The 19,403-nt window shown below is 46.1% G+C and overlaps 1 protein-coding gene across 1 annotated transcript; it reads left to right on the top strand.

Moving 5' to 3' along the window:
* Positions 1–181: 181 nt before the first annotated feature.
* Positions 182–18,989, top strand: mRpS31 (mitochondrial ribosomal protein S31). Its single transcript, XM_077632718.1, has 8 exons — positions 182–263; positions 414–627; positions 3,399–3,496; positions 5,128–5,301; positions 8,639–8,842; positions 11,813–11,886; positions 16,198–16,344; positions 17,820–18,989. Exons 1-8 carry the CDS (start codon positions 220–222, stop codon positions 18,107–18,109), a joined length of 1,245 nt encoding a protein of 414 aa, XP_077488844.1. The 5' UTR covers positions 182–219; the 3' UTR covers positions 18,110–18,989.
* The last annotated feature ends 414 nt before the right edge of the window (positions 18,990–19,403 follow it).

Here is a 19,403-nt window from a genome sequence, read left to right as displayed (position 1 = left end):
CAGCGTTGTTAGCGTCTTCCCATGGACCCTCTGGATCATGTCCTCTTCCTCAATGCATGTTATGAATCATGCTAAAACTCTGTCACAAAACTTTTTTAGTTTCTTGCAATAAATTATGCAGAAATGTTAAATCCAGATGCTCGATGACGCAACAACAAATTTTCCATAAAAAGTAGTTTTTGGTGCCGACGCGAAGGGCTCTGCAGTAGCACACCAATCATGGCGGCGTCCATGTGTTATTCCCGTGTTGGTTTCAGCCACAGGTGCGAATTTTTACCAAGAGGCCATGGACATCGCTCTTTGGCCCTCGTTTTACTAATACAACAAAGGATAGAACAGCAGCGCATTTCTTGCTGTCTTATTGTTGCGACGTGGGTGTTGCGCGCTTAACCGGAGAAGTGATCCCGTTGCAGAGCCATGCTTGCTGGCGTGCGGTGCGTCCAGCGACTTCGTGGTACAAGGCCGGGCCGATGGGGACAGCATTTTGCCAGGCCCTTCTGTGCGTCAAGTGGCCAGAGCTCCGACGAGCCGGGAGACAAGAGCGAACAGCCGGCCAAGAGCGATGAGCCAGCTGACCAGAAGAAAGCAGCGCTAGACAAATTGTCGGCTCTGCTCTCCGACATGAAGGTCAGAAAGACTAGAAACTTCAGCTAGCTGTTTGGCATGTATTCATCTTGAAATATGGAAAAAAAAACGCGAGTCACGAAGACAAAAAGCTACGGGAAAATCGCTGATCATATGCTGTCACTGCTAACCGCCGCCTCAGCAGTAGACCCGAACGGCAGCACTTGAATATTAACCCGCCGCGGTGGCTCAGTAGTTAGGGCGCTCGGCTAATAATAATAATTGGTTTTTGGGAAAAGAAAATGGCGCAGTATCTGTCTCATATATCGGCGGACACCTCAACTGCGCAGTAAGGGAAGGGATAAAGGAGGGATTGAAGGAAGAAAGAGGTGCCGTAGTGGAGGGCTCCGGAATAATTTCGACCACCTGGGGATCTTTAACGTGCATTGACATCGCACAGCACACGGGCGCCTTAGCGTTTTTTCTCCATAAACATGGGCGCCTTAGCGTTTTTTCTCCATAAAAACGCAGCCGCCGCGGTCGGGTTCGAACCCGAGAATTCCGGATCGGTAGCCGAGCGCCTAACCACATCGCACAGCACACGGGCGCCTTAGCGTTTTTTTTTCCTCCATAAAAACGCAGCCGCCGCGGTCGGGTTCGAACCCGGGAACTCCGGATCAGTGGCCGAGCGCCCTAACTACTGAGCCACAGCAGCGGGTACTCAGCTACTGATCCGGAGTTCCCGGGTTCGAACCCGACCGCGGCGGCTGCGTTTTTATGGAGAAAAAACGCTAAGGCACCCGTGTGCTGTGCGATGTCAGTGCACGTTAAAGATCCCCAGGTGGTCGAAATTATTCCGGAGCCCTCCACTACAGCACCTCTCTTCTTTCACTCCCTCCTTTATCCCTTCCCTTACGGCGCGGTTCAGGTGTCCAAAGATATATGAGACAGATACTGCACCATTTCCTTTCCCCAAAAAACCAATTATTATTATTATTATTATTATTATTATTATTATTATTATTATTATTATTATTATTATTATTATTATTAAAAAGGAAATGGTGCAGTATCTGTCTCACATATGGTGTTCAGGGAAGGGATAAAGGAGGGACTAAGAGAAGAAAGGAAGAAAGAGGTGCTGTAGTGGAGGGCTCCAGAATAATTTCGACCACCTGGGGATCTTTAACATGCGCTGACATCACACAGCACACAGACACCTTTTGCATTTCGCCTCCATCGAAATGCTGCTGTCGCGGTCGAACCCGGGAACTCCGGATCAGTAGCCGAGCGCCCTAACCACTGAGCCACCGTGGCTGGTAACTGGCTGCATGTGGCCTGGGGAACGACGGATACGTCACGGAATCGCGACAAGTGATGTGTGTGACAGATGCGGGGCAGTGGAAATACTGGAGCACGTGCTCCTTCGCTTTACCGCGTTTGCCGATGCTCGTCGTGATATGCTCGCGGCCTTCAGGGCGCTGGGCATACTACCAGACTCCCTAAAGACGCTATTGTGGCCGCAGGGCAGTGCGCGCACCAGTGAGCGAACCTCGGTGAGCCTCTGTGCATCCCTGCAAAAGACGGGCTTGACATCCCGTCTGTTCTCCGCCAGGTAGTTACGCGCAGTGACCGAACGCTCTGTGTGTGCTACCTTGGACGATCAACAGCTGGACGCCCCCCTCCAGCTGCAGTGTACATATGTTGTGCGAGTGTGCTTTCTCTTCTTTTATGGACTCAACACGCGTGAAACCTGTATATATGTATTATTGTGTAAATAGTGTATTTGTGTATCTTATCTCTCCCACTTCTTCAGAAGTCAAACCAGGGCAGGTTTGTTCTGTTTGTTCATTTATGTGACCATCTTCTTGCTCTGATAATCCTTCTGTGAACATTGTACCACTTCTTAAACCAGCCCTTGTATTAACCTATTGTGGAACTTCCATATTGGCAGGAAAGCATTGCCAACATGCTTTTCTTGCAAGCCGTATTCCTCTTCAAAAATTTCCTTCTTCTCAGTCACATCCAAGCGAAAACGAAGTTTCCATCTGGTTTATAATTTAAGCGTGTGATATGAAACTAGTCTCAAAGTAATGTTTACTCTTCTTGAAGAGCAGCCATATCTGGCGGATAATGTGGGCAAGCCGTGCATCTCCACTCTTTTCCCCTTTTTTTTTCTGCCGTGTTGTGTACCAGCTGCAGAGGCAACATGCAGACAGTGTTCACCAGGCTTACATGTAGAGGTCAGTTTTGAATTCAGCGGCTGGGGAGAGTTGTTAAAAAACACTGTTGGGCCAGTTTGCTTGTGTGTCTTTCTCATAGGGGTGCCTGATATGAAATGAGTGAAGGAGCAGACACATTGATTTGTGTGCCCTGTGTGTCCACTTGTCCTCCAGGGCAGGTGCGGGCAGGTGATGCCCATATATAATTTAAGCACATCTATAGCAGCAGTACCTGCTAGTTGCGAAACCTTTATCTAAAAGGTACCATCATTCTTTGAATGTGTTACCTATTCATGCACACACAGACGTGTTAAAATTTAGTTTCTCCCCTCATGTTGTTGAACTGGAATTGGTGATGCACGCTTACTGCAATTAAAACACTTTTTGATTATCATTGCAAATCTATGATTTTGCTCCTAACTGTTCATTATGCTATTTCTGTGGGTTTTTTTCTCCCCCACTCCTGCAGTAGCCCCAGCAGGGCTGCAGTATATGTAAATAAATAAATACGTAAAATTAAGTCCCAGTCTACTACTCTTTTGACTAACTGAGAATCTCCAACAACTGTCAGTCTTTGAAAGCAGTGTGACAGGGGAGTCTTTGTTCTCACAGATCGAGTCCATCGCAAGCACAGATCCCAACAGCATATCCTTCAAAATGGCCAAGCCTGGACTGCCGAGGAAGCCAGCATTGAAAGAAGAGGCAGAAAAGTGCGATCTTTTTTTTCTGTAGCTGTACAATTGGTTTTTCTATTCTGTGCATAAACTGTGCCACTACATCACCAAAGAGTGGCAAAACGAATTGGCATGGTAAACATGTTTGCACCAAAATGAATTTACTTTGAAAAGTTTGAAGGAATCAGATGTAGTTTATTCAAAGGGACCCTGACACAAGGTGTGCCTAGTCTTTCTGGTGTATGCTATATGACACCAATGTCGTAATATGAATCAACTTGGGCATGTGACAAATTCGTAATAAGCAATTTTATGTAAATGCCAAAATGAAATGCTTGCTAGGAGTCAGTGCTGTTCCTGGTATTTGTTCACTGCTTGTGTCTCAGTAGTAGCTCTAGCTGTGGTCTCGTGATTTTCACCACTTATGCATTCATTTGTTCACTTGTGTGATTATGAATTTAGAACTCCATAATTCTAGTGGTTCACTAAGGACAAGGTGAGAAATATTATGGTACGGAGAAATATTTAAATGGTATTCATTATAAGGTTGTCATTGGTTAGTAGAGTGTGTCTACAGAGTAAAAATGTGTACATATAATTGTTCTGCAAGAAATGACTAAGAACCAGAATTTGTAAGTTGCGTGACACACACTAAAAAACAATTATGCTCAGTCTCACTGACATTTTGGATGGTGACAAGTGTTTATCAGAGTGATGCATCACTGTGTAACACTCTGCATCAACTTATGCGGAGCGCTTAAGCAGTGCATTGACCAGCAAACTGAGCAACACTTTGCTACAGTTGCCGAGTTATAGAAGCAACACATGCACAAAAGTAGAGCAGCACAGAGCTGCAAGCCAGATTCATAGAAGCATGTGGCCTCAAAACCATCATCTGTTGCCTAGTTCCGCCTTTAATTGCCTGCTTACCATTCCTTGCACGCTGAACAAAAGTTCTCCGCTGATTGTATGATTGTATGTCGATTGATGCCCGGGTGTTGAAAATGTTATGAACTGAAAAAGTTATAAACATCCAGGATTTCATCATTGATGACCCCTTGAAGGCACAAGTAAGACTTTGAGATTCGTTAGGGAAAAAATTATTACAGCGTAGCTGTATTGAGCTAATTTGGATACTCTGGAATGTGTAAGGACCATGAAACAGTGTGCAAATACGTGGTCTTATACAGTAAATGCAGTGCAAAATGCAAAGCATCTTCGTAATCTGTGAATGTATCATTAGGGCTACAGAAATTTTTTTCCTGTTCTGCCATTACGGCTAGCTTTTTACGAATTTATCATTTATTGGGCCTCCTGCATGTCTGGCAGCCAACACTTTGACCTTGCTTAGATAAATATATTGGAGAAGACCGTTGCTTCGAGCGTGCTAACAATTTATGTAGTACATGAGCAGAAAAATTAAATTTCTCACATTTTTACGCTCTGTATCATATTTGATACACTGCGCATTACGAAGATATACTGCATGCATGCATGCATGCATTCCAGTATTCCTTATGTGTGAAGTTACTGCACTGTAGGGCATGACTGTGGGAAATAACATTGCATTGAAACACCCTAGTGGGAAGTGTGGGGCAGCATGACTTTGGCAAAACGTTACGAAGTTGTTTGCCACCACCTCTGTTTTTATTGCGGCTATGGTGCAGGGTCCGTGGCCTGGGTAAAGCAGTTGTGGACGCTGCAAGGAACGTTGCAGCCAGCCTCGGCGATGACACGGAGCGCACAGAATCAGAGCTGTTGGCACGGCTCAGAATGCACGCTGAGGAAAGGCAGGGTAACCAGCACGTTGTCCCAGACAAGGACAACACAGCAACGTTGAGGTAGGAGCTGATCGATCTATGCTACATCACCATCTTGTTGCCATTCAATACTGTTAAAAATATGCAAGTTGTCCATCATCACTTCTGTGCATGTGGAGCATGTAATGAGGGGAAAGGGCTCGAACACATCGGTGCTATGTGTTTACTTGGACATCAGTGACAGCAGGCACCTTAATTTCAATGCAGGATTCATGCACACGCACATTATATTTCACAACGGTGGCAGTGATGTACTTCGAGGCACATCAAAGCTATCTGCATTAAATTTACAGTAGTCTATTAGGCTGCATTCTGCGTTTTCATACCTGACTTAACGGACAAGTGTGCTGGTGTAATTACTTGTGTGTTTGTTGTTAGAATGCAGTAATGTGTCTGTACAGGCCAACTTCAATTTCTCTGCAGTGTCCCCTTAATGTGCCAAGATGCTACTTCGATGAGCACAGCAATGCCAATAGTGTTAATGTGTTGTGTTGACATGCTGGGCTTTTTCATGCATGAGGTTGCTGTGCACATTCATTCGCCACCAAGCATTCAGCTGTTCTGGACTGCACTACTATGCGGGAGTGATGTTAATTCGAAATTGCTTACTGTATTTACATGATTGTAATTCGACCTATTTTTCACAATTTGAAAATCTAAAGTGGGGGAGGGGGGTTGACATAAAATCGAAAGCAAAGCATTGCACCATAAATAAAGGCGAGTCAAACGAGATATGAGGCATGCTACAGCGCGGTTGCATTTCTGCCGCACGGCTCCGTAGATCGCTCTTGGTGCTGACCTTGAGCAGCTGCTATGTCAACACACAGAACCAGTATCCCCACCCCACGCATGGCAGCCGATGCCGATGGTGGCTGTCGATGAGCAGCAAACCAGCACCAGCCCACTCCCCACACGTGGCCGCAGATTGCGGCTGCTGATAAGCAGCAGCGGCTGATAACGCATTCGTGTTCTAGTCTTAATAGGCGTCGTCCAAGTCTTTTTTTGTTTACTTTCAACCGCGTACTCGGCGCTCAAGGGATCGTCGATAGTTGATGGAAGGGCCGCTGTTCCAACCGTGGCGCCACCGCCACTCGGAAATGCAGCGGCGCCGGGCAGTGTCGGTAGCCAACAAAAGAGCGAACGCTGTTCATGCGTAGTTTCTCTTTGGCTTTGACGCATTTGACTACTGCCTGCCACGTTTCACAAGTTTTTAATGTAGTGCTTCGTCATTTGTGCTCCAGGTCCGGTTAGCGACCGGCGCTCGTTCACGGCTACATTCAAGATGGCTGTCATTCTTTACGCTGAAGAAATGAACAGCTGCATGCTGGGCCGCAAGTTCGCCATTCGCAATGGGTGATACTGGTGTAGCAGCTGCAGCAAAGCAAAATTTTTAGCTGTTCCACACGATGTCGTGGTGCAGCTGTTCGCGAGGTGTGGGATTTCGCTGCACGACGATGTTAGAACGACAAGCTGTGGGACTGCAGCAGCGATCACGATGGCAGCGCTAGTGAGGACAATGGCGCAAGTGTGGACGAGTAGTCTACTGATTAATACATTTTCGTTTTGGAATGTGCCCATGGACGCTCTCACGCGCGGCAGCCAATAACAGCTGGCGATAAGCGGAGGCCGCAGGATAGTGCTATCGCGTTCCATTAATATAGGCCAAGCATAAACGACCTCCAAGTTCTTTTTTTTTTTTTTTCGGAAATGTGATGTAGAGGGGGTGGTTGGCTTACATTCAAGGCGAATTACAATCGTGTAACTACAGTAGCTGTCTTGTTTTGAAATTTCAAATCTCTAGTCCTCCTTGATTAAAGGAACTGCAGGACAGAAAGCAAGCAGTCCATCGTTGTTTGTGAAGCAGTACAGCCTTTTAGAAGAAGTGAATACAGCTGTGGAATTTTGGGCAAGAGTGAAAGTTGGTTTAAAATAATAAAATTGAATTTCTTCTGTGTAACTCATTATACAAGGAAAACTGATGTAAACTTCCAGCAGTCGCCAGTTTCAGGAAGACCTCTCAGTTTTCTTAAAAAGTGAAGGCCACATCAGCAAACTTATGAAGAGGTCAGATAGATGGGATCATTATTGTGGTCATTGTCTGCCAGGAAATACGTTATTTTCGGCTAGAAGCCCTGTTATTATATCTTCTCAGCAGGTGCATTGCAATAGCAGTAAGGTCTGAATATCAGTTGCACATTGATATGGTAGTCATCTGTAATTTCAATAGAAATGATTGTTATGTACAGTGGGCCTAGTTTGTCTTCCTACACTTAATTGCATGACCAAGTACAGTAGAATCTCAATAATATAAATCTCATAGGGCTGCAATAAAAAACATTGTATACCTAATTCAAAACGGACAAAGTGTGACTAGCAGTTGCGCAGTTGGCGATGTGCAGGCAACATTAGTGCTCGACGGTGCGGTCGTGGCTCACGCATGCGTATGGTCCGCAGTGGGGCGGGAGAATGTTCGAAACATCCGAAATTCTGCACATTGCACACAGTGCACTTCCACCAAGGAATTGTAAAAATTCGTGTCGTTCTTAAATTCATACTCACTGCGTTTGTGTCATTGAGATTCTTCTTTAATCATAGCTTTCTGGACAACTCATCATTTCCAATTTATTTTAGCCTTACTGTGGTCTCTGTTTTGTATTTTTTTTTTGCTTTATTATATTGGTTCAACATCATCATTAGGTATGTCACATGCTTTCTGTTTCACTGATGCATATTTCCTCACTACTGCCAACCCAATCTGCTTCATACTCCTTGCTTCTGGGACTACAGAATGCTCTGAGAGGCCTGGGTACGCCAACTAAATCGCTAAGATTGCCACTGCCAGACTGTGCATTGAGAATTAACATGCCTGGCTCCTGTGACTGCACTAAAGATGCTTCAGACTAGCTCCCACCATATTTTTTATGAAAAGACGGTCTGTTGAGTCAGCTTCCTGTCTTTCTTCCTGGCCTCTGTCCTATTGTGGATACACTTACTAATTCATGACCCCGCTGTGAAAAACCTGTTAATGCCTCTCGTTTTGAGCAGAAATAGTTTTGGTGAATGCTGTGTCCCTTAGCAACAGCGCCTAATTTCAGGGGGTGAAAGTAGGTGTGTAACAGTCACAAGATGCCTCAGTCCTTGTCAAAAAGTATCTTGCATAGGGCAAATATGTTTCAGGTTTTCTTGATAGACCTCAAGTTTCTTCACACAATGTTCACTAGGACAGCCATTATTCTTGACAAAAACCATATAGACGTTTGCATCAGCTTACCTTCACTATAATAAGGCCTGTTGTCTTTCAAGGGCGTTGCTTCAGCTCTGAAAGGTGTCCTAACTCACTCTTGTTTGTTGCGCACAGCGACCTGTTTGTCGGCATGAAGATCGAGCGCAAGAAGGCCAGGCAGGGCAGGCGAGAAGGTGTGTACACACGTGGGGATCGTGCCCATGACCTCGGTGTAACCCAGAGCGAGTTCCGGCCGGGCACTATCGACGCACTGACTGAGCAGGTCAGCAAGGATGCGAAGGCCGCTGCTCGGCGGCAGGCGGCGGGCAGCCAGCAACGGTGAGTCACCGTCACAACAGCTTGTGTGGTCCAGAATAGCAAATATTGTGGCGGAACTGAAAGCGAAATAAAAATTTAGGCCCCAGCCTGTGCCATTGAGGATAAGGGGCTCGCCCAGAGTGACGGGTTGCTGCCTGCTTTGTGTTCAAGATTCGTAACTATCCTTACTTCTGAATCGGAATTGTAAACTGGCTGGAAGCTTGCCTTCAAGTAGAAAAACTCGTACTGTTATCCTCCTAACTGTCAGGGACAAGCCAGGATTTGCTGGAGAGTGCGGCTCACAAGACGAGGATGATGGAAGAGAAACGAAGTGAGCACTGACTAACAGCACTTGTTTTTATAACACGGATATCCTTGTCGTCCCTACTTTGCAAGTCACTCTGTGCATCATGATGCAGTCGTACCAACATGTTCAGTTCTCTATTTCGCTGCAGTGAGTTGTCTTTTGTCGAGAAAAGTGCAAGCTATGCAGATGCACTCTTTTTCATAGCACTGCACTACAGAATAAGCAGACCTAGAAGAAGTTTAGGTATGTATTTTATATTTATTTTTTGCACAATAGAAACAGCTTGTTTTGAAAGGAATTTGTTGGCAACAGTGCTTTAAAAATGGTGTTTACATTGCAAGCTGCTGCATCTCTGTCTGCAAAGCACTCAGCATGTATTAGTTAGTCTTGTGATGATAATCTGATTTCTTCATAACCAGAGTGATAAAGAGTAGAAGGGTGTCAGGCAGGGAGACATGATCTTGCCAATGCTATTCACCACCTATTTACAGGATGTATTCCGAGGCCTGAATTGGGAACAGTTGGGATAAGAGTTAATGGAGAATACCTAAATAATCTGCGATTCACTGATGACAATGCCTGGTTGAGTTACTCAGGAGATGAATTGCAAAGCATGATCAATGAGCTAGACAGGCAGAGGAGAACGGTGGGTCTAAAAATTAACATGCAGAATACCAAAGTAATGTTCAATAGTCTGGCAACGGAACATCAGTTTGCAATTGGTAGCGAGGTGCTTGAAGTGATAATGGAATACGTATACTTAGTTCAGGTAGTGACAGCTGATCCGGATCATGAGAAGGAAATAACTAGAAGAATAAGAATGAGGTGGAGTGCATATGGCAGGTTCTCTCAGATCATGAATGGCAGTTTACCAATATATCCCTCTAGAGAAAAATACAACAGCTGTATCTTACCAGTACTCACATACGGGGCAGAGACGTGGAGGCTAACGAAAAGGGTTCAGCTCAAGTTAAAGCAGCGAGCTGTTGAAAAGAAAAATGATGGGTGTAACGTTAAGAGACCGGAAACGGGCAGAGTGGATGAGGGAACTACGCAGGTCAACGCAATCCTAGTCGAAATCAAAAGGAAGAGATGGGCTTGGGAAGGGCATGTAATGCGAATGGAAGATAACCGCTGACAGAATGGATTCCAAGAGAAGGCAAGCATAGCAGGGGGTGGCAGAAAATCAGGTGGGCGGATGAGATTAAGAAGTTTGCGGGCAGCTGGCAAAGGACAGGGTTAATTGGAGAGACATGGGAGAGTCCTTTGCCCTGCAGTGGAAGTAGTCAGGCTGATGATGATGATGATGATGCACCATTGATGATGAGTCATGAGATGTGATGAGAGTTTCGAATCAAGTCTGTCTTGGCACAGATGGATTGCCTGCTGTGCTTCCAATGTCCCCATTCACAGAATCGCCTGGGTGCTGTGTAAATATAGTTGTGAGAACATGTATTAAAAAATCTCTTTTTTATTTCATGAGTAGCCTCTCAAACAAAGCAGGCAGTTCAAAGGAAGAATTAGTACATGTGCTTAAAGTGCTGCATTGGCTGATATGTGGTGCCTTGTTTCTGGCTTTACGAAACCAAGTTGTCGTAATGCAACTTCCGGGGCCCGCTTCATTGCCAACAGCTTGTCATTGCAGTTGACATGTGAAGCTGAAGCACTGAGATCGTTGTACTGTGGAGGCTTTGAGGAATTAATTTGAGATTCACCTTGCAAGATTATCCTGCTTGTGTGTTGCAGTGCCATGTGTGTTGAAAATGCATTGATTCTTCTTGCATTATATATTCAGCTTTTGTCACAAGTAAAAGGCCTAAAGGGTTTTCTAAACCATGTAGTGGGATTCTTCTAGTATCTGTAGCAGTCCTAACTTTTGGAGGCATAGGATCGAGAGTTCATCTCGCTTTCAAGAGATTTGGAACACTAGCATTGCATAATAAGCCACACAACACGACCCAGAAGCAAACACCTTGGGCTTCTAAACTCTTGACAGTCTGTACATATATTTGTGTGTGACCTCGTGCACTTCTTCATACATTTTCTCAGAGGGAGAGTTTCGCTTCAAAGTTTATCCCCATTTGGGCTGAAGTTTGCCTAAAATTTGTTGAAGAAAAGCTGAGAGGGGGCACTTGAAATGCAAGGGCTTTTTTGTCTGGTTTTGTGCTGCAGTAGAGCCAAAGCCAGTAGGGTCAGAGAAAAGCAGTTGCACAGCAGTGTAGTGCAATTCACAAACAGAAGCCTCTTAGTGAGTAGCTGTCTGGCTGGGGTTCCCAGACATGCCCCTCCAGCAGTTTTCAGCTCAGGGCATGAGGTGTTCTGTGTGTCCTTTCTGTCACACATGTCGTGGCCAACCCATCCTGCTTCATGCTGCTTGCTTCTGGAGGTGCACAGTGCTCTGAGAGGCCTCGGTGTGTTACTAACTGAATTGCTATGATTGCCATTGCCAGACTACGCAGTGTCAATTAACCTGAAAGGCACCTGTGGCTGCACTAATTATGTTTTGGAACACAGTAAAACATTGTTAGTTCAAAGTCACTGGGACCGCGAAACGCTTCTTCCTTGCTCAGCATTAACTAGGTATGCATGATAAAGCATTTGCTGAAGTTGCAAAATTTTACTGATTGAAGTTGCCGGGCCTTATGGTAGCTTGTTCTCTTTTATTGTGTATTTGTGGGGAGCAGTGTTGAAGAGAAGCTGGTCGTTGACACAGACAGGCGCCTTGGCATCTTCTCCAAGGACATCGAAGAGAACACAGGTACGTCTGGCATCGCACTCCTGCAGTTGATCCAATGGTTTCCAGCTCATCCAAAGAACCTCCTTTAAAAAGTGGTTCAAATCTGACTACTATTAGGTGAGCTTCTTTTATTTGTGAGACCCTGAATGAAACATTTTCTTGGGACTAGTGCATACAGATGTCGCATGAGTGAATTCTTATAACGCAGCTAAGAGAGCAGAGACGTCAAATCTTTAGCTGACATCGTTGTGTTTGATTAGACGTGTCACCACTGACCACTCCTGAAACATACAGTTCAACTCCATTGCAGTGAAATCCTGGATACATGTGGACAGGTGCATCACTATACACAATTTTGTTGTGAACTCAGCAGAGAGCACTAGTCTAGATATGGCCTCGCAGAACATAAAAAGCTGGCCACTGCTCACTTTTTTTTGGTAGCCTCTCAGCAGTAGTGTTTTGCACTATGTTTCAACTGCCTGGAGTTTTTGTATGTGTGGTCTTCCCTGCTTTCAAAGCACCAGAGGTCTTCGAGGAAGCATACCATCAGTGGCATCTGGTGAAGAGAAAGCCTGGTTGACTTTACTGGTGGCTGAGTGCCGACTAGGCATTAGCAGAGGAAAAAGGGCATGCATTTTTTTCTGGTGACCTTAGCTTCCTTTGCCTTTTTATGAGGTGGCCATTTAGATGGCTCTAGCATCAGATTATGTGGCTTGTTGGTGAACGTTAAGAAGCAGGTGATGTAAACTAGTACTGTACAGAGCGCACATACAAAGACTAAATTTGTACATAAAGAGACATGCTGAACATGCTCTGGACCCTTGCTTCCCTGTGCACTGAGGAGCCCTCCACCAGGTTGGCATGGCCTCTCTGAGAAGCCCAGATTCAGCGCTATGCTGAAGTCTTCTGGCACAGTGCACATGCTCAGGGACTTGTATGCCCGGCCACTCCATTTGCAGTATGTATTTTACCCGATCAAATGCACACCTTTTTTTAACAAAAAATGGGCCCTCAAGTCGACCCTCAAATGGTATGCCTGTTGCAGTCAGGTGCCAAATCGAAACCGTGCTAGCAACAGCACCAGTGTCATTACGATCACCAGATGGTGGGTAAGCATTTTTGTGGTTGCAGTTGGTAAGATTTCTTGCTGAAACAAGCATAGCAGAGATGGGAACACAGACGGGAAAGTACACAATGCAGTAGAGTGCTTGCATTGAGCAAATGTCCTTTCCTGTGTTCTTGTATACGTATGTTGCGGTTGTTTTAGTATGAATGCATTTCATTCTGGTGAGTTAGTTCTGCCTTTTCATATTTGTAGATGTAAGGCCGAGCTATTCCACTGTGCTTCTCACGTTTTGTATTTTCTGCTTTGACAAGCATGAAAATTGGGTGCCCAGTGCAGTACAGGATGCATTAGAACCGATTAATTACGGTAATCACCAATTCAGTCTTGCAGATATTCAAATGTGTGTCTCCCAGCACAAAGCAAGGGCGTATGTGAACCAAACATGCCGCTGCTTGGCACTTGAATATGCCACTCCATTTGCCAATATGCCAGCACTGCACCAGCACCGCTGCCCAATTCTGCCTCAGGAATGGGCTGCACTGGCATGATGTACTTGCCGCTGTGCAAGTGATGGACATAGCAGTCGTGTAATAGTGCTCTGGAAGCAAGAGTGGGCTGGAGCTCTAATTAAAGGTCTCTCCGGCAACTGTCAAGTTGCAGCTAACTTGTGCTTCTTTTGTGTCATGCTTCCAGGCTTTGAAAGTCTTGATCTAGTGATAGTGATTTCACCTAGCTAGAGTGCTGGAGGTTCACTTCAGGAGGGTAATGGGTAGATTGCATGCTTTTATGCATGCTTGGTACAGTAAAACCTCGTTAATTCGAACTCGAGGGGGACCGGAAAATTGTTCGAATTAAGCGGAGTTTGAATTAACGAGCGGGCGCTAAAAAAAGCGGCCATCACGCCCGGCAGCACGGGCCGAAGCTAAAACAGGCATATCTGAGATCGTTATCTCTTACTACGCGCTACTACACATTTGCGGCGGGCGATTGCGCGAATTAAAATCATAGAGCCCGAATGTCGAGGGAAATAAAGTTAATTTGTTTATGCGGTTGGAGGTAACATCAAAATGCATTCGCGTAAGCAGCAAGCTTAATGATTAAATATGACACTATGCTTCAAAAACATGTTTATTAACAGCAGATTGGCAAAGCATATCAAAGAGAAAAATAATCGGTGATGCGCATTTGTTTTCGTTTTCTTTGCCGTGACTCGACAACAAGCATCGTCTGCAACTTGCCCAACAGCTCCAACGCAGCGTCCGAATTATCATCGGCGGAGAAGTAGCGCGCAGCCAGATCGAGTGGTGACGCTGGTTCACATGCACTCGGTGGTGGCAATGGATCGTCGCCTCCGTCGGACTCGTCATCGCTGTCAGCTGTGCTCGCTGCGCCGGAGTTGTGCGGCATCTGGTCACCGCAGGCCGCTTCAATAATCTCGGCATCGCTTAACCGCCCCGATGTCTCCACGCCGCTGTCAAAGTCTACGAAGCTCTGGAAGTCAACACCCTCCGATAAAGCAGCGTAGGCAGGGTGCAGCGCGACGGAGTCATCACACTGAGCATCCAGCTCTGCCGTGCTGCAGGCTTCTGGGCCTTCAATGAAGCCGCACTTTCGATAACAGTTCGCGACTGTGTCCGCCTTGACAGCATTCCACGATGTTGCCAGCATGTGGCAGGCTCCGAGGAGATTGACGTCGTACGATTTGCCGCTGTCCATACACACAAGAATCCGCTCTAGGAGGTGGCGCCTGTACAGTGTTTTGAGGTTTTTAATAACCCCAAGGTCCATAGGCTGCAGCACAGCCGTAGTGTTTTTCGGCAGAAATGCCAGACGGATCGCCTTCAGACCGCTGATGTCGCAATGGGCTGAACAGTTGTCGACGAACAACAGAACATTCCTGTTCTGTGCCGCGAACTTCCTGTCGAGTGTGCGCAGCCAATCAGTGAAAATTGCTCGCGTCATCCACGACTTTCTGTTGAAAGTATAATCAACAGGGAGAGTTTTTAGCCCTTTAAAGCAGCGAGGCTTCGCTGCTTTGCATATAACTAGCAAGCGGCACCGTTCCGTGCCAGTCAGTCGCGTTTGCGCACACCAACACCGTCACTCTTTCCTTGCTTCTCTTCCCGCCTGAACACGTGTCGCCTTTGTAACTGACAGTCTTGTTCGGCAGCAACTTAAAATAAAGCGCGTTTTCATCTGCATTGAACACATTGCTGAGCGAGTAATCGGCAAGGTAGTCCTTTAGTTGACCTGCTGCAACGGCTTGCGCCGGAGCCACCGTAGCCGGAGCATAGGCGGCGCCCGCGGTAGGGTGGCTACCCACGTGACCGCGCGTCAGCCAAAAATAGACAAGCCAATGCTTCGACGCTCCGGCAGCGAAAACCTGCTACGGCATGCACCGGAGGGTTGGTTCGGGCAACGAAATTCACGTCTCACCTCATGCGTGCTGGCTTATTTTTTTCTCATCATTCTGCATTTTTTAAAATTTTCAGCGCATTGTATTTGCTACGAGGTGACTTCTATATGCGAGGAGCAATGCCAGCCATCGGCGCCTAGTTCGAATTAACCGACGTGGATACCGGCATATTCGAATTATCGGGAGTTTTTACCCATTGAAATACACAGGGCTTTGCCGGGATCCGGCCGTCAGTTCGAATTAACCGGAAGTTCGAATTAAGCGATTTCGAATTAACGAGGTTTTACTGTACCTTGCTTATTTCTGGATCAGCTGAATGTAACACTGCTGCGTTTTGTACATTACACTTCAGCAGGCACGTTCAGTCTGTGGTGTAGCAGACTATCATTTCAGCATTGCTCACTGTGAAGTTGCAGAAATGTCAAAAGTGCACCATTTATGGAGCACGTTTGCAGCAGTAAAACGGGAAAGCAAGCTGCTCGCCTGCTGACATCGTATTGCCTGTCTTCTTCAAATGTTAAGGCTGTCTTGGTAGCCATGCCTGCAGTCAGTGCAGCGTCAGCGTTGCCCTTTATGGAATCTCTTTATCGTTGCATGGAACCACTTCAACGCCTTTTTTTTTTTTTTTGCTCCTTTACGACCACACAGGGGGGCAGATCACTCCACCGAAAGTTAGGCTAGACGTAATCAATAGCATGTGATGACAGCCGGCAAGGGTAAATACAGATGCATGCCTGGCAGCTGTACTGAAGTACTGGGAAGAACTAAGTTAGTCATGTGCCCCTTGTAGCAAGAATGCAGACTGCCTACACAGTTGATAGCTCACTCGCTCTCACTTGGCTGCGTGCAGATGTGCCACAGCTGAAGACGTGGGAAGCACTTCAGAAGCGGGAGCTGGATCTGCTGGTGACACCGCCACCCAAGAATGCCTACGAGGAGATGATCCTCTGGACAGAGCAGGGCAAGCTATGGAAGTTCCCCATCGACAACGAGGCAGGTCAGTGGACCTTGGCATTTGCTGTCACTTCCTGCTCCCCTTTGGTTTCTTTTCAGCTGAACAAAAGAGCCGAGACCTAGCAGTGTATTGTTTTCTGCTCATGCAAATACAGTTATATGCAGCATGAGGATGTTGGTCATAATTTTTGTATGTTTTGTACTGTATTATTGTTAAATTAGGTGCAGTAAAAGCTCGTAAATTTAACCCCCCTTAATTTGAAAATTAGGATAATTCGGACCTGCCGCCACAGTCCTGCCAAATGCCCATGTTAGTGTATGTTGTTGGAAGCTGGTACATTCGGACACCCTGGGGCTGGCATTGGTTAATTCGGATGGGCTGCCGAAGTGGCGCCAAGTGGAGCAGGTATGACCTGCTCCACAGGCGACCATCCAAATATTCGTCCTCAGACCTGGACTACGTATTGAATTGTTTCCGTGCCCCTCTGACATGCCTGCAATGGCAGGCAGGTTGATGATTGGCAGGCCCCTGTTGATAGGATGAGAGAGAGTTTGGTCATTTCGTTTTATTTTAGGAGTCTTGCCGCCAGCCCGTGGCGACGGCAGATGTCGGCTGCGCTTTTCAGCCAGCCAAGCCTATAGGTACACACCTTTTATAACGATGATTGATTTGTCGCTAATCCTTCATGAATTGAAGCATTTGATGGAACGCAAAAAACAACATTGTCGCACAGTTATCGTCATAAAAGAAGATCGTCATCGTCCAGGTTTTCACGAAATAAATTTTTTTACTTTCACGGTTTTTCGCAGTTTATGGAGACCATTCAATAACTCAACATTCAGATAACTCAAACGTTTTTACACTTCCTTGAAGACCGAATTTGTGAGGTTTTACTATACTCGTTTGTTTCGTTTTATATTCGGCACTGAGGAAGCAAGAAAGTAAGCCAACCCAGCCCTTTTATTATTTTGCGTTCAGCACTTGTCACCCCTAACCGGTCCTGTTCGCTGTTTGGGTTAAGGCAAATTCAGTTTTGGGGATCGTGTAAAAAGCTTCAAATTACGGCTGGCGCAGGCCACTGGCTTGGGGTGCATTAGTGAAGGTGGTGTGACATACTCCACCTCACAAGCTGTTCGTAATTGGATGCAAGCCATGAGTACAAGGTAATGGATTCCACAAGTGTGATTGTTTCCTTACGCTCTCTTGAGCCACCTGATGGGCCTGGAAGTTGTCGCCTCGAGCTCGTCACTTTCACTCCACTGAGAACAACTTGTGAAATGGAGTATGCACGTAGTAACAAGTTGTGACATAAATGGCTTTCATTTGGAAAGTTGATCCTCAAAATCGTAAGCAAGCTAGGCTTCCAAGCATTGTGACCACCTGGGCTCAAAGTGTATCCATGCACACAGCACTTTCTACTCTTTCCTACTTCTGTGTTACATCTTTCATTTTTGTGGAAAATGAAAACAAACAGAAAAACGAAAGTTGAGTGCACACCCTTGCGAACAACGTTGCAGGCCTGGATGAGGAGGCGCGCGTGAGCTTCGCGGAGCACGTATTCCTCGAGGACCTGATCACCGACTTCCCGGAGCGGGGCCCCATCCGCCACTTCATGGAGCTGGTCCTGGTGGGCCTTTCCAAGAACCCGCACATCTCAGTGCAGCGCAAGCGCGAGCACATCGACTGGTTCCGCCAGTATTTCCGCGCCAAGGCCGACTTGCTGCGGGCATCAGGAGCACTACCCGAGGACAAGGAGTTCTTCTACTTGGGTCAAGACAAGGAGCGTAGCAGCATTGAGGCCAGCTGAATCGCACCTTAGTGGGACACACGAGATCGCCTCTCAAATGGATGCTTGTGAACAGCCAGTGAGAACTGAGCATGCATGTGTGGCAAGGACTCATGTTACATGTGGGAAAAATGCTGCGCCGGTCATTACTAATGGCCTTGTGCACGATGCCAAATGGCCTTGTGCACGATGCCAACATTTGTTGCCCTGCAAGGTTTTGTGTTACGTGAGGATGCATTGAATATACTTAGGTTGCCTGCCATACCATTCACTTGTAAGTGGTATTAGTGGCAGTAGTGATATGCATTCCTACATGACGGCAGTAGTGTCACTGAAATTTAACTATCATTGTACTGCACAGTGTGGGGCAAAGTTGGAAAAAGACAGTCCCAAGAACGAGATTGTTGCTTAGCATACTGGATGAATAGGACAATTCGTTGTGTCACATACACATCAATCCATAGAGAGGCAAGCTAGTGTAGTGGTGTCCAGACATTTGACGGATAAAATTGCATTTGCACAAGCAGTGGTATGCACACACCTCAATCATCAGTTTTTATGAGAGTGTGCCCTCTTCTCATAGTAAGGAACTGTGCATATTGATAAATATGACACGAGCAGCCAACAACGAAAATGTCCTATGCCACAGGCTGAAGGCAGACGGGGACGAATATCTCTCTTCATCGTCATCTGCCCATTTCAATATAATATGGACTGCCGGTAGAAGACTGCTGTGCTCTTAGGTGTTGGACTGGAGAAGTGTGGGGCTGATGGCTCAAGACCATTGGAGGTGACTTTGGAAGCACATACCTGCATGCCTTTGTAGTATACATTGAACAGAAAAAAAAATATATGTGGAAGTCCTGAATAAACCTTGTCAGGTGAGCAAGTGTAATCCCCATCATTCATGGCTACTCTGTTCCTCTGTTCACAATTCCATCTCGTGAAATCTGCTGTCACTTTTCAAGCAGCATGCAACAAACTTTCTATAATGGTAAACCTTCGCAAACTCTGCCATATATGGAGAGAAAAAATCAGAGAAATGCGAGTTTGAATCAAATTGTGTTTACTGCATCAGCTGTTGCAGCCCGGGAGCAAGACGCAGCAAGCGGGTTTGGTGTTGCGGAGTTTCAGAATGCTACCTTTATTTTTTCTTCGTGTTATATATATCATTATGTTTTCGTTGTAAGCAGCACTAAGATCTGTAGCAATGGGAACATAGCGCATGGTATTTACCCAGCTGTAGTGGTTCTTTTCGTAATGCACGCAGTCTGTACTGCAGTGGCAAATCACATGTTTAACATAAATATTTCTC

The sequence above is a fragment of the Amblyomma americanum genome, chromosome 7, assembly GCF_052857255.1.
Source record: "Amblyomma americanum isolate KBUSLIRL-KWMA chromosome 7, ASM5285725v1, whole genome shotgun sequence".
NCBI lineage: Eukaryota > Metazoa > Arthropoda > Arachnida > Ixodida > Ixodidae > Amblyomma > Amblyomma americanum.
Note: the sequence above shows the minus strand (reverse complement) of the source record. Positions and strands in the feature narration are given on the sequence as shown.